The 14126-nt window shown below is 41.6% G+C and overlaps 1 protein-coding gene and 1 long non-coding RNA gene across 2 annotated transcripts in view; one reads left to right on the top strand and one right to left on the bottom strand.

Annotated features, from left to right (window-relative positions):
• LOC106532680 (uncharacterized) overlaps positions 1 to 7115 on the bottom strand; it is a 16510-nt gene extending 9395 nt beyond the window's left edge. The window contains exon 1 of the long non-coding RNA XR_001312117.1: positions 6259 to 7115. This is a non-coding gene — a long non-coding RNA (uncharacterized LOC106532680). The remainder of the gene's footprint in view (positions 1 to 6258) is intronic.
• Positions 1 to 14126, top strand: part of LOC106532679 (nectin-1) — a gene marked incomplete in the record, with an annotated part of 94703 nt that overhangs the window by 33814 nt on the left and 46763 nt on the right. The window contains 3 exon segments of the mRNA XM_014028809.1: positions 1281 to 1580; positions 2372 to 2489; positions 9656 to 9807. Of these exon segments, the coding sequence (XP_013884263.1) occupies positions 1281 to 1580; positions 2372 to 2489; positions 9656 to 9807 (570 nt within the window).

Raw genomic sequence — 14126 nt, 5'->3', positions numbered from 1 at the left:
AAAGACCTCTGGCCGTAACAGTTTTTAAAAGTTGGTAATATCAGTTGTCCTTTTGTAACAGACCTTGGAAGATCTGAAAATATAAATTAATACCACTATACAAAACATAATTCTGAAAAGTCAAGGCATCAGACAATGAAAGAACTGTACAGTGATGAGTCCAABCAGGAAGTTTTTTATGAATTTTGTAGGCCCTGTTGTAGAGCCTAACTATGGGTTCTATGATTTCATTTGTTGTAAGAGACCAAACAGGTAAACAGTATGACATGGTTGAGAGTATAATGGCATGAAGATTGATATTTGAAACAGAAGATGTCAGATTGGATCTAATTTTTGAATAAACGTATAATTTCTGTTTCAACTTAGTGTTTGAGACTTGTACATGATCACGATAAGTCAAATGAGAATCCAAAATAATTCCAAGATATTTGTAGGTAGTGACAATATCAAGGGGTTTGTTTAAAAAAGTGAGTTGATTTGTTATATTGAAACGTCTCCTGGGTGAGGAAAAATACATGCACAGTTTTTTTAACATTAATTGACAAAAGATTATCTTGACGCCAACCATGAAATGTCTGAAGATCTGCTTGTAACTGACTATTAATAGATTCAATATTGGAATCATTAATTGTATTAGTCGTCAAGTGCCAAAAAATAATCGATGAATGTTTTTTTGAAGATTAACTGCACACGATACGATTACGCCCAACCCTACTTTATATGGACCCCAAATGAAGGATTTAAATGTGAAAAAGAAGGATTTCAAAGCATCATGTCTCCTTTAAGTACTACCATAAAGAAAAACCAAAAACGACAACAAAAAAAAAAGTTCTTACTCTGTGTTAGTCCCTGTTCCCTGAGTGTTTTTCTCAGCTTATTAAATGTTACTGAGATATTTCGGGCAGCTCAGTGAACGTCAGGAACCAACAGATAACCAACCAGCGGTGTTCAAAGATACCTCTCCTTCAGCTGTGTGTTCGCTCACGCTCAAGCCTGCTTTGTGATGCTCCAAAAGTAGACCGATAATTGGCATCTTACAAAGAATCGAGTGTGGATAACTGCACATTTAGGTAGACAAGTGTGTTCTACATCAGCTTTGATGACTGATTTGGCTTTGAGGAAGGAAATGAGGCAGAACCTCTTCATAGTTCACACTGTTTTCATCTCAGCCCTTTTACTTTAATATACTTTAGAGTTTGATTGTAGCTGAATTAGATGGTGATCCTCTCCAGTGAGACTTTTTTTTTTAATACAATCTTTGAATATGTTTCACTCCACAGCTCGACCGATGACGCGGATGACGCTCACCTCCCCCACCATCGTGGCGAGGGGGCAACGGAGCAAGACGACGGTCGCGACGTGCGTGTCGGCCAACGGGAAGCCCCAGAGCGTGATCAAATGGGACACGAGGTTGAAAGGCGAAGCCACTTTCCAGGAGACCCGCAACCCGAACGGGACGGTGACAATACGGAGCCACTTTATGATCGTACCGAGCCGGGAGACCCACAAGCAGAAGCTGACGTGTATCGTGACGTACCGGAACGACAGGATCTCAGACAGCGTGGTCCTCAACGTCCAGTGTAAGGAACCATGTTTTGCTTTTTAGAAAATGCACCTGGACCAGTCCTTCTGTGTCTTCTTCCTGTCCCTCCAAACCCAGCGGGTCGAAGCTTCCCGTCCTTAGTCTGGTTCTGCTGGAGGTTTCTTCCTGTTAAAAGGGAGTTCTTCCTCTCCACTGTCGCCACTGTGCTGCTCAGGATGGGAGACTGTGATGAAGTGATTCAACACAATCTGCTGGCTTCTTTAGATTTATTGTATTTTTGTGTACAGTGCTCTGACACCACGTTTGTTCTGACTTAGCACTATATAAAGAAAATGATTTGAATTGAATTTTATTGCAACAAAATTCGTGACATATAGGTAACCATGTGACAAAACCTTATTTTTTAATTTGTACAAACAGAACTGAATCAAAGAAAAATATTTACAAAGAAAAAAAACATTTAGATAACTTTTCTACTGCTTTGTAAGGAAATTTCTAATTGTTTTTCAGGCTTTTTTATTGACTTTAGCTGTTTTAATTGATGTGCAGCAAAAGCAGATGGAAGTGAATGTCTAGAAGATTAGCTGGTGAGTTACCTAGTTTTAATCCTTTGGCAGGAGCAGATATGAATTAGCAGATGCACTAAGTATTAGTTTATTAGCTTGCTTGTTTGATTTATCAAAGAAACACTTAATTGTGATGATTCAATCGTTTGAAAGACGCGTTAATTTCAGTACAAACATTTTCTGAAGTCGTGCTGTGCTCCAGCAGAGGTCCAGTTTTCTGACCCTGACGTGGTGAACTGACGTCAGCGCCCCTTTCTTGCAGACGAACCCAGCGTGAAGATCGAAGGGTTTGACGGGAACTGGTACCTGAACCGCCAGGACGTGAAGCTGACCTGCAAAGCTGACGCTAACCCCCCTGTCACGATCTACCAGTGGAAACTGTGAGTCTGACTAAACCGTAACAAAACCCTTTCAAAGCTCAGAGGACGAGGCATGCCTGCCTACGTGCCGCTTCTCCCACCTTAGGTTTCTTACGGGGGAATGTCGTAGAGAGGGGGTTAGAGAAAGGTAATGTCACAGAATAGGAATGCTGAACAAACGTGCACTTTCACAGTGTTTTCATATACTATAAAGCAATCATCAAAGACAAAAACACACCAGCTTCCTTTCTCGTCTAAGGAAATGTGTCTCGGCTTTATTGTAAAATGTGTAATGAAGATAAAACCCGAGGCAGAGGACAATGGGTCCATTACAACTGCAACACACACCCCTATCTGCCTGATGGTCACAGATACTGGCAGATAAATGCAAACAGAACACACTTTGCTTTGTGTTGCCTGTTTTCCTTTGAACACTAAGGACCAGCATGCAGGTAGAGGGGCGAGGAAGCGTTAACGTTTCTGCTGTTTTTTTTTGTTCTCCTGTGAGCAAGGAGGCAGCAATTTACGCAGAAAGGAAAGAGGGCAGAAGTAGGAGTTTTGAAGTGAGCCAGCATGACGCAGGGCTGAGATCAGGATTGTTCTCTCAGATAGGATAACAGAAAGTCCCAACAGAAGCAGACGTACAAACATGGAGATATCAGATTACCAATGTTGTTAAATAGCTCTGAGGAATGCAACAGGAATAACAATTAATTGTTGCAATCGACACATCTCAATGCAAAGTTTCAAAGCAAGAAAAAAAATCGAGCATTTTCTCTTTTAAAGCAATCGCATTAAGGCTAATAATTCAAGTGCTGTTGTGCTAATTAGTGACACGAAAAGTGGCGTTTTTTTTGCTCTAAAGGTGAGGTGAGAGTTGTGTCGCAGAACTGAGAGAATTAATAGACTGCTGTGCCCTCATTGTATCAACTCCACAAACGATGAGATTTTAATGAGACACGGGCAGATTTTTCTCTTTTCCTTTCTTCTGCATTTATATTTTTTTCATAGGCAGGAGCGCTGATGTGTACGCGGCAGCTGAAGAAGGCAGCCAAGAGAGTACATTCAGCCTGTTTGGGCTTTTTTTTTGTATTTATCTGAAAGCGAGGCGCGATAGGAGGGGAAGAGGAGGCGGCTGAGGAGATGTGATCTAGAAAGACGAGGGCACAGAGCTGACAGATAGGAGAGGACGGCCATTGCTGCACTGAAAATGAGATGCCAAATCTGTTGTGAAGGTTCCCCTGGGCTCCACTGTGGAGGTCAGAACAAGGCTGTGATGGAACGTTCTGGAGCCGCTCGGCAGAACTGCGTCACACACAGACATGAGGAGGTGCAGCCAGTTCCATCCCACTGTTCTGTTTGTGATACAAATACTGCCCACTGGATCGGTGTGTTTACCTGCTGCTACTTCCTGTTGTTTTTATCATCTGCAAGTTGGCACATTTTTTATTATTTAATTGCTTTGACACAGAAAGTCCTTAAGGAAATCTTATTATTATTTATCTTAGATTAATTCCAAAAGTGTTTTTTCAAAATAAAAAGAAAACTTAATGTATTTAAGGGACAATGTGTGGCTTTTTACTTTTGAAGTCTTTTGTTTATAGAGTGCAGAGTCTGTTTGAAGAGCATACTGTAGTTTTTGAGTGGGTACCAGTAGAGTAAAAAGCTTGTAGGAGGGCCTCTTCTTTATTCCTCAAAGCTGAATTCTTTTGTGATAAAACTTCAGACTTTGTTTTTCTCTTCTTTTTTTTCATCCTTGAAAAGCTATTTTCTAACAGATATGGAACCTTGTTGCTTTCCAAAAGACGTTTTCAGTTTGTCAAAGACAAAAGACTCCATAAATAAAAAGTGTGTTTTTGTTATTACTTCATTTCACAGTGCGATTACTTCAAACTCGGCTCTAATTAGCTTGCTTGCTTATCTTTCTTGTGAAAATGAGATTCTATTAGTCATGTTGATTAAAGGCCACATAAAGACAGCTGTTGGTTAATTTCTTCAGTGGCCAGTGGCAGTGTGTGAAACTCAGACTTAATGGCATTCTAGAATGATATTTAAATCCCAGTTTGGGTGAAAGTACAGCCAGTCCTGCGATTGCATCGCTTTCGTTTGAAGCTGTAACAAAGTGCATCCATCCTTTTGTAGGTGCACTTTTTTATTTACCACCAAGAATTTACTTGTTTGCTTAAGTAAAAAGATCATTCTTAAAGTCTAGATTTTTCTCTTAAAGGGGGGTATTATGAATTTTTCAGGCACATAGTTCAACTTTATACCACAGTCAAGTAACTTATTTTACCTTTATATGTTGTAAAAAAAACTGTTGTATCGCAAATAAATTAGACTTTGCATCATAGTTTATCTAAACGACTGGAAATGTGCCTCTGTCTCTTTAAGAACCTCCTAGCCTTTCCAAAGAGAAAGAAAGAAATAGATGAGTTTGGTCACATGAGCAAAGTTGGACATATATGTTAAATAACAAAGCTCTGAACACAAACTTATAGTGTGTTAGATTTTAGATACCAATGTCTCGGGTAGCTCGGGGGTGAAGTGTGAGGACGGGGTTTGTTCAGTCAGGACAGGAGCTGCAGGCTGACCGGTGTTTATCCTGCAGCTTCACCGACGTCAGAAAGACCCGCCCTGCTCTGCTCTGATTGGATAAAGCTGTGGGGTTCGTTTGATTTGTTGAAAGCAGCGTCTGTTTAAACCTGTATCAGACTGGGAGGCTTTAACAAGATCGCAACAGAAAACAAGCAGGTTCTCCGACATGGGCAAAGTCATAAAATTAGCATATCATGGTATAATTTATTTTCCCGGGCAAGTGTTTTTTTTACCGGTATTATTATGAATATGATATGGCCTAGCCCTAGCTACCACTAGCCTGGTCCCTTGCCCTCCTACACAGTCCTGCTCTATTATAGTTCCCCTTCTCTGCTCCATCTGGGATTTCTCTCATATACACAGATTTCTCCGGGAATTTCAACTGGGCCAATCAGCGAACAGAAGGAGGAGTTTTAAATAACGACGTTTATTTTCTGCAGCGTTTTAGTCTGCCTGCAGTTTAGCAATGGCAGTGGAGGAAGTGGATGAAGCCGGTCTGTGTTGACAAGACTTCCAAATTAAATTAAATTAGTCTCACAAAGCCTGCAGCACTCATTCACAGCCGTCTGGTTCACCTCGGTGCTTCTCTCCTCTCAGTAGGGGATGGTTGTTTACAGCGCACGTAGTTTCCGGTTAGCTTCTTAGCTTAGCCTCCTTCACAGTCAAGTTGGTGTTCTGCATACGTCACGGCCAAACGTTAACGATTGGGTACATCTTTAATTAAAAATTTAAACTTCAACAGAGGCCACGCCTCCAGCAAGAAGTTATTTTGCACTAGCTGAGAGTCCAGACCCTCTGTATGGAGCAAAGCGTAGGACAAGAGGCTGGTTTTTAGCAGGCTAGGCTACCACAGGAGACTCGAGGATCTCTCAGACATGCATGAATGAGTCAAAGCAACACTCTGGTTATGTTTTTAATGAGGAAATAACATTATAACATAATATAAAGCTCAAAAATTGTGATTTTACATAATACCCCACCTTTGAAAGCTTTATAGCCTGGCTCCCAGCTGATTTTTCTTTTAGGGTGTTTGAGTTTTTCCTAAACTGTTTTTGTGAGTCCCACTCTTGTCCTGCAGTCTGCAGAGAGTGTTGAGGTGATTTTTGTCTCTTCAGAAGAAGACCTGATGCACCCGACGATAAAAATAACTTGCAAATCGTGTCAGACTTGGAAAAGTCTAAAAGATATGACTCACCAGCTGTTTTCAGTCTGAGCTGGCACACATCTTCCCAAATATCCTCGCAGATAAAAGGGTTATTTCTAAAGCAGAGCCATCTCTGTCTTCCTTTTATGGATTTCCTCTGCAGTTGTTTATCAGCTGGACAGTATCTTTAACGAATTAACAGCATGTTCTTTACTGCCACCTTCAGACCACACCCTGCATTCTAATTTATTATCTGTAAACCAGTGAGGGGGGGTTGTTTTCCCTTTCAGCTTACTTAAAAGAAAATAGTGTGAATTAGTGTTCAGTAAGTGTTCTTAGCTTAGCACTTAGCATCCACGCTGAATTTTAGCAGAAAAGGGAATTTGTCTTGTTTGATTTGCTTTCTTAGTCAACAGGAATTAGTTTACTTCAATAAAACAAGATGAGCAACACCATTTAACCTTTCAGCTAATGTAATGTTGCATGCAGGAGCTAAACATTTAAACTGTTTAAATCGGGCGTTTGGATTTGGCTGCTGTCGCTGTTTATTTGAGCCAGAGTGCATAAATTAAACTGATCACAGAGAGGACAAGAACAGGAAATGTGCACAAAGATAAAAGATGAGCATAAGTGAATGAAATAACTGTTGGAGGTGTTTTTTATGTTGTTTTAGACATTTTTTTCTTTAAAAGAAGATTGTTGTAGGATTTCTTCTGTATGATTGTCAACAGTTCAAACTGTGAACACAGCAAACACAGTGTGTATAAAGCAGGGCTATTCAAGTGGCGGCCCGCAGGCCACGTCTGGCCCATTGGTGACTTTCATCCAGCCCATCAATGATGCCCCACCCCCAATTTATTATTACTATTATTATTATTATTATTTTGTATTTTCTTTTCCTTGTAACTTGATTTAGTATAAAATATATTTCAATCAAATCAATTTAAAATTGATGCTTCAATGCAAGAAAATGAATTTTAAAAGACCCTTCCGGTAGAGCTAGGCGATATGATCTAAATTTTACATCACGGTATTTTCAACATTTTCACCAGTTTCACGGTATTTGACGGTATTTTTCTTTTCATCACAGCTCAGCTGATAATAAAATGTACAAACCCTGCTTATTGAGTTTTTTTCTTTTACTGTACCTCTGTCTGTGTCTCTGTTTCCCTCCTCTGTCTGTTCTTCTCTGACTGGTGGTTGGAGACAGTAGTCATGCATTTTGGTCCAGTCGTGAAGGACGAGGGTTAAGAAAAGATTATGATCGGGTTTATTGTTTTATGTTATTTATTAAAYTTTATCAGCACGACTCACCTTGCACACCAGTCAGTTCCAACTCCACTACGAATTACTTCCTGCAGGCTTTTCACAATAAAACCACGTTAAGTCTCCATCAGCATAACGTCTCCATATTAACTAACTGCGTTAAATCTAACTGTGCACGTCACTGAAGAGGTGTTTACTATATTCAGCGACGGCGAAAACGGGATGTTTTTTAAACGTCAATCAATATAAGCAGCAGAATCGCCACCCGCGGCTGCAACTAGCTGCTCCGAACATTAGCATGCTAACGCACTTAGCGGTGCAACAAGGAAAAATGTTCCCCGGGAAACAACAGTTCACTGGTGACCGCAACGAAACGTTCCGCTATTTAAACCGGAATGTCCCGTATTCAGAAATTTCGTATCATAACAAAAATAAAAACCAGTATTCGGTACAAAACGGTATACCGCCCAGCACTACCTACCGGAGCATAATGACTTTCAGGCCCCCGAGCTGTGATCTTTGAGTAACCCCGGCCCCCAGAGCAATTTAGTTGAATAGCCCTGGTATAAAGAAAGAAGGAAAGCTAAAGTATATTTTAGGAATAATTTGTATTTTTTTCAGATATTCAAAGATAAAAGCTTTTTTTTCAAGATTTACTTTCACTTTCAAAAAAGCACGCTGTTTCTACTGAAACCAGGAAGTCAGACTGATGCAGCCTCCACACTAAGCCTTGCGCACACGAGGAGCCCCAGCCAGTCCTCAAAGAATCTGTATCACTCTCAAGCTGTTTGTTAGGCTTTCATTTTGCTGCCCCTCAGGCTCCACTCATGCACACAACACAGACACGCACAAATCTTTCACAAATGCAGACAAGGCTGGTCGCGGCAGAACCAGTGGTGAATCGCGGTTTGCAAGCCTTTCATTTCTGCAGCAAATCAATTGGGCTTTGCAGAACTCAGCATTTGATAGAGGCTCACAAGTTAACTGATTATTGAGTCATGACACACTGTATCGAGGGCTGTTTGTGCCTCCATTGTGATTGCTTCACCAAGGTGGCCGATGGAAAAAAAATCACTCTAGCTCAGCTACTTTACTTTTATTCCTAAACTATTTTTCAACATGTAAAAGACAGTTGTTGCGTTGACATTATGTCACGCTGTCATTGAAGTACCTTGTTAAAAGCCTGTTCGGTTAAATCTCAAGTGCCTGATTTGTGACCTAATTTTGTTTCCCCCTCTGTAATCTCATCCTGGGTTTCTTCTCTCATTTCACTAAATGAAGCACCATATTGTTTTTTAATGTTCTTACACATTAGCTCCTCTCTAAGTGCTCCTCTGACCCAGGAGTGACAAAAAGAACATCTTTGCAGCGTCCTCATTCAGCGTGATCGCGATTGTATTTGTAATTCTGCCTGAGCTGAGCCCATTCACAGCCGCTGATGAGGCTGATAGAGCGGAAGGCGTCAGGAAGCTGCTAATCGTCGCGAAAGTTGAAACCTTTTTTTTTTTTTTTTCACCCACCCCCAGCCCTGGGGGCTCCATAAAGGTGGAGATAATAGAGTGGAGGGCTGCTGCCTTCACGAGCTCTGGCCCGATCAAAGGACACGGGCGGGTCCGAACTCGGCACGGACGCTGAACCGTGAAGGCGAACAGCCTCCGAGATGGAGGGAGGGGCCGGCGCCTCTCGATGGCGGCCCGGCGTTGGGTAGATTCTGCATTTATCGCTTGATCGGCCGCCTCTCCTGACAGCTCCCCTGAGTTTTAGGTTCAAGCATCTGAGCTGTGCTGTAGATGAGGAAGCCCCCCCCACCACCACCACCACCACCACCACCACCACTGTCTGTTTTGTATTCCACCTGCTGAAGCAGCCCATCCTTAAGCATCAGCTATTTCTTACCTGTTTGGGCCTGCTGGGAGTCCCTGTCCTCATAATTTAGTTTGGACTTGATGGATGACAGCTGAAATACCAGGCTGTCATATATTCGTGGTATTTATCTCACCCCCACATGCAGGCCTGTTTTGCACGAGAGACTGTATTTTTGTGTGTTTTGAATTGCTTTGCTGCATCGGGAGGTTTATTTTTTATCTGTTGTTGTGTTTTTGTTGTTATGGTCTGGAGGAATTCTCCCTCATTTTTTTTTTTTTGATGTAGTCTGCATTGTCGCCTCTCTTTCTCGCCACAGCGTGAACGGCTCCCTGCCCAGCAGCGCGGAGATCAAGAACAACACCCTGTCCTTCAAGGGGCCCGTGACCTACGACCTGGCGGGAACCTACATCTGCGACGCCACCAACGGCATCGGGACTCGCACCGGCATCGTCGACGTCAACATCACGGGTAAGGGCGGCGCGCTCGTCACTTCCCGCTCTCTCTCTCTCTTCTGGAACTCTGGCATGGCTTCATCAATGCGGTAGCCCCCACACTCATCGATAAAATAAAAAGGTTTTGCGTCAGATTTTAGCAAATCTCTGTGTTTCCTACGTGGAAGCCTGTTTTTTTGTGGCAGGTTAGAAGAAATAATCCCCTCATTGTTTGAGTATCAGAGCTCCCCCACACACGCTAACAACCACCCTCTCCCATCCTGGCCCGTGACAAGCACACGTGTGGGAGCAAACTAACGCAGGTCTATTATCGCCTCCTAAAACAACATCAAGGAAATTGTGGGGTGTTTATTTTTTTTTAGGTGAGGGTGCTGTGTTGATGCTCACGTCACGCAGCATCTCTGCTGCAGCCAAGCTTCTTTTCTCGACTCCTGTTTTTCTAATGGAGAACAAAAAAAAAGGAAACTGAACAAAACTGATTCTGTCTCCTAGCCTTCCACATAATTGCTGGCACACATGAACTGCGGTTCCTCTTGGTCCTGATCCATGAGGGACTTTATTGTGCACTCAAAGCCCCCCGGCTGCATTATGAAGCAGATCCTGCGACGCATCCTCCAAGCGAAGGGGGATCCTTCCTGTGATTGGTAGCAGCTGTGTGTGTGGTATTGGGAGACTGTGACAGTTTTGGTCTGGTTGAACTGGAAAGACGCCCCCCCCACCCCCCGCCTCCTCCTTCCCTTACTGCTCTGGTTTCTGGGAAACTGGCGTGTTCTAACTCGCATCGCTTTGCATGTTGACTCATGTGTCTCTTAAAATCGCCGCGCTTGTTGTGAACAGCTGTTCTCCTACAATTTTGTTTGTTTGTGTCCTCTTTTTGTTTTTTTCCCTGCGTACCTTTCCTTCCACAGAGATAAGGGCTCGAACAAAGCTGCTTTAGAGGACGTGACGACTTTACCTGCAACTAGTTAGAAATCCCCAACGAGCTTAACCTTTAGACACTGGAAGCTGAGGAAATAAAGCTTTTGTCAGAAAATCAGTGTGCGTCTGACTGGATTGAGTTAGTGTGCTGTAAAGAGATGGACTGTTTGACATAAATCTCTGTAACTCTTATGTTAAGACAAAGCAAAGGCTCTGAAGTAATTTTCTATTTCTGTTTTTCATTGATCGCTCAAATTAACAAACCATAGCTCTGTTGTCCCAGCAGTCTTTTTGTTTATTCTCATCATTGTCTGCATAATTTAGTTATTTGTGTGTGTGTGTGAGTGAAGTGAACAGTGCGTGGGCACATGACTTGAGTGCGTTCAGTTGCAGTATGTCTCTCTCTTGTTTTGTTTTGTAGCATTTGCAGCTGTTCAGAGTCTTGCAGGTTGTTAAGCTGCAGGTAAAAGCGAGTTCTGAAATCACTTCTCTGCGGGTAAAAAAAAGTCATTTTGCCTGCAAATGCAAATGTTTCTGTGATAAATACTCTCTTCTATTACTCATCACACAATTAGGAGCCATAAAACTGTGCATTGAATAGTCATTATGGTGATTTTAGGGCTTTTCCAGAGAGATTCAAAAGCACAAAACCATAAGTTATTCTCTCCCACGGGAAAAAGTAGTCGAGGTTTTTCTTCTGAAACTGGAATCACATTTTCATAAAGTGTGTATTATCGGTTGTTTTAAAAGAATTCAGTTTATTTATATAGCGCCAAGTCCTAACAAACGTCATCTCAGGGTACTGCATACAAAAAAAACAATAAATCTAATGAAGCCAGCAGATTGTGTTGAATCACTTCATCACAGTCTTTCATCCTGAGCAGCACAGTGGAGACAGTGGAGAGGAAAAACTCCTTTTAACAGGAAAAAACCTCCAGCAGAACCAGATCCAGGCTCAGGACGGGGGGATAGTAGTGTTGTAGTCAAGACCACCTAACTCAAGACTGAGACAAGACCAAGACTTTTAGGGCCTGGACCAAGTCGAGACCAAAACCAAGGGTGGGTGTGACCAAGTTAAGATCATAACCAGAAATAGATAAATAAATAAATAAATAAATGGGTGACAGCCAGTAACAAGAATACATAAATAACAATGAGTCAGGTTTGGGTTTGAATCAGGATGTTTTAAATCCAATGAAAGCAAAGATGTTAACAAACAAATTGGACAATAATCTGGCCGTTTAGTGATACTTTCACAGTCGTGGTCTTGACTGGTCTTAAAATAAAATCCAGAGTCCTCAATGTCCGAGACAAGACCAAGACCATCAAAAAGTGTAGTACCACTCAGGTACTACAACCCTATCATGGTGAAGCACGTGTGTATTATCAGTTGTCTTTTAAAAAGTAGGCACAGATTTTGAACAATTAGCTCAACAAATCAACTCAGTGGATCTTGCTGTGTTGGTCGGAGACAAGCTTGAAACTGACAATAAGAAGGACAGGATGGGTTTTTGAATTTTAAGTTTTTTTTTCCCGAAAAAAAAACAACAGTTTCCTCTCATACCCCTACCACTTTTTGAACATCTGCAATGATAGTCAGCAATGCCAGCAGGAAGGTTGCTTACTCATGGGTGGGTGGGGCTGATCGAGCTTTCCAAATCATTAACTATTTTTAGATTAAAATCCCGAAACCAGGAAATGTTTCAGTCGCAGCACAGAAGCAAATCGGGTGGAATCAGAGGGAAGTTCCAGAAAGAGGCAAGCATGAAAAGTAGGAGGAACTGCAGAAAACTATTGATCTGGAAATGTTCCTGAGAAGGCGTGGCTCTGCGTCGTATCCATCAAACTGTTGTCTCTGTTCATGCTGTGTTCTTCTACGTGCCGATACAAGTTAACGTTCATCTCAGGAGAGGACAAACCTGCTTCTCCTCTTTGAACAGTTTGTGAAACTTTATCCCACATTTACACTAAAATGACGTATTTCCCTTCATAAATAATACAAATATAATTCAGTTCTATTTAAACAAGCACAACAACAGAATACTTTTTTTTTCTTCTGCTTGACAGTTTGACAGCCTTTAAACAGCTCCGTTCTTAATGTGTGGAGTTACATTTGTGGCAAAACACGTCCTGAATATTAAATATCACAAAGCACCTGGTCGTCTTCCTGTACCCTCAGAAGTAATAAGCTGGCTGGATACGAGCTGCGAGTGTTCTATAAGGTTACATGGCAGAAGTACTGAATTTCCCAGAGGGGACCGTACAAGGTTTAAAAGCATGTTGCTGGTTCCCACAGCAACAGTGTCAGGTTAAAGGGAGAACAGGCAGCTTCCCTCCTCCTCCTAAAGTGCGGTGCAGACCCTCAGTGGCGCCCCTTCAAATTACAGAGCAAAAGAAAAAATGACTACAGCAGACCTGAAGCGTTAAACAGCTTGGTACTTTGGATTAAAACATATAGGAACAGAGCAAACTTGCCTTTTAGTGTCATTAAACGCAACATAAATGCGTTTCAGTTGTACTATACTTTATTTTTGCTGATAATGTGATAAATGAGCTCGTTTCAGTGTTCGTTTGTCAGCACCTGGCTTCACAGAAGGGTTTGTGGGTCTTTGTTTGACTTGGTAGTGTTAGTGGTGAGTTTCAGGGTGGGCACCACATCTTCCTGCTGCGTTTCTGAATGGCTCAGTGCTCTGCCTTGACATTGGCTGTTCATAATTGAGGTTTAAAGAATATTCTGATGCTTCATTAACTTCAGAGAGCATCTCCGTGCCCTCGAGCAGCTTCAGAGGGGTCTGGCTGAAACATGAGATAAGATGGCTGCTGTTTAATAATGCAGCGTTTGGTCTGAGTAAAAAAAAAAAGTGACAACTGTTCAACCCATTTGTTCACTATTTAAATACAACTTCAATCTTAGAAGTAAAATGTACGTTTAGACAAAATGTAACGACTCACAAACTCCATAAACCCCTATTTTTTATTCACAACGAAGCACAGGAAACAATTCAGATACTGATTTTTGAAAAATAAAAAAGGTAATTTTGAGTTCCATGGCAGCAACACATTTAATATTGATTTAATAACAGGACAGGGCCATGTTTATTACTGTAAAACATCTTTGTTCCACCGGTGGAGTTTCTACCTTTAAATGTTTCCAGACATTTCCAGATGCAACCAGGGGCTTTTAGCTTTCACACCCTTACTAAGGTTGGGCGATTGGACGAATTTATCAACCATCGACGATATGCTCAGCTTTTTAACGGTTGTTTATTTTTTTAAGAGCAGTATTCTTTTTCTTTTTTATTCTTATTCTATCTGCGCTTTCTGCATCATGGAAATCATAGGGCTCTATGGTATACCTTTTTCATCCAGTTTAAATCCAAAGTAATCCCAAATAGCTGACTCTATATATATATATAT

Source organism: Austrofundulus limnaeus, unplaced genomic scaffold, assembly GCF_001266775.1.
Source record: "Austrofundulus limnaeus strain Quisiro unplaced genomic scaffold, Austrofundulus_limnaeus-1.0 Scaffold810, whole genome shotgun sequence".
NCBI classification, from domain to species: Eukaryota; Metazoa; Chordata; class Actinopteri; order Cyprinodontiformes; family Rivulidae; genus Austrofundulus; species Austrofundulus limnaeus.
The sequence above is the reverse complement of the archived record's forward strand: the minus strand, read 5'-3'. Positions and strand labels throughout refer to the sequence as shown.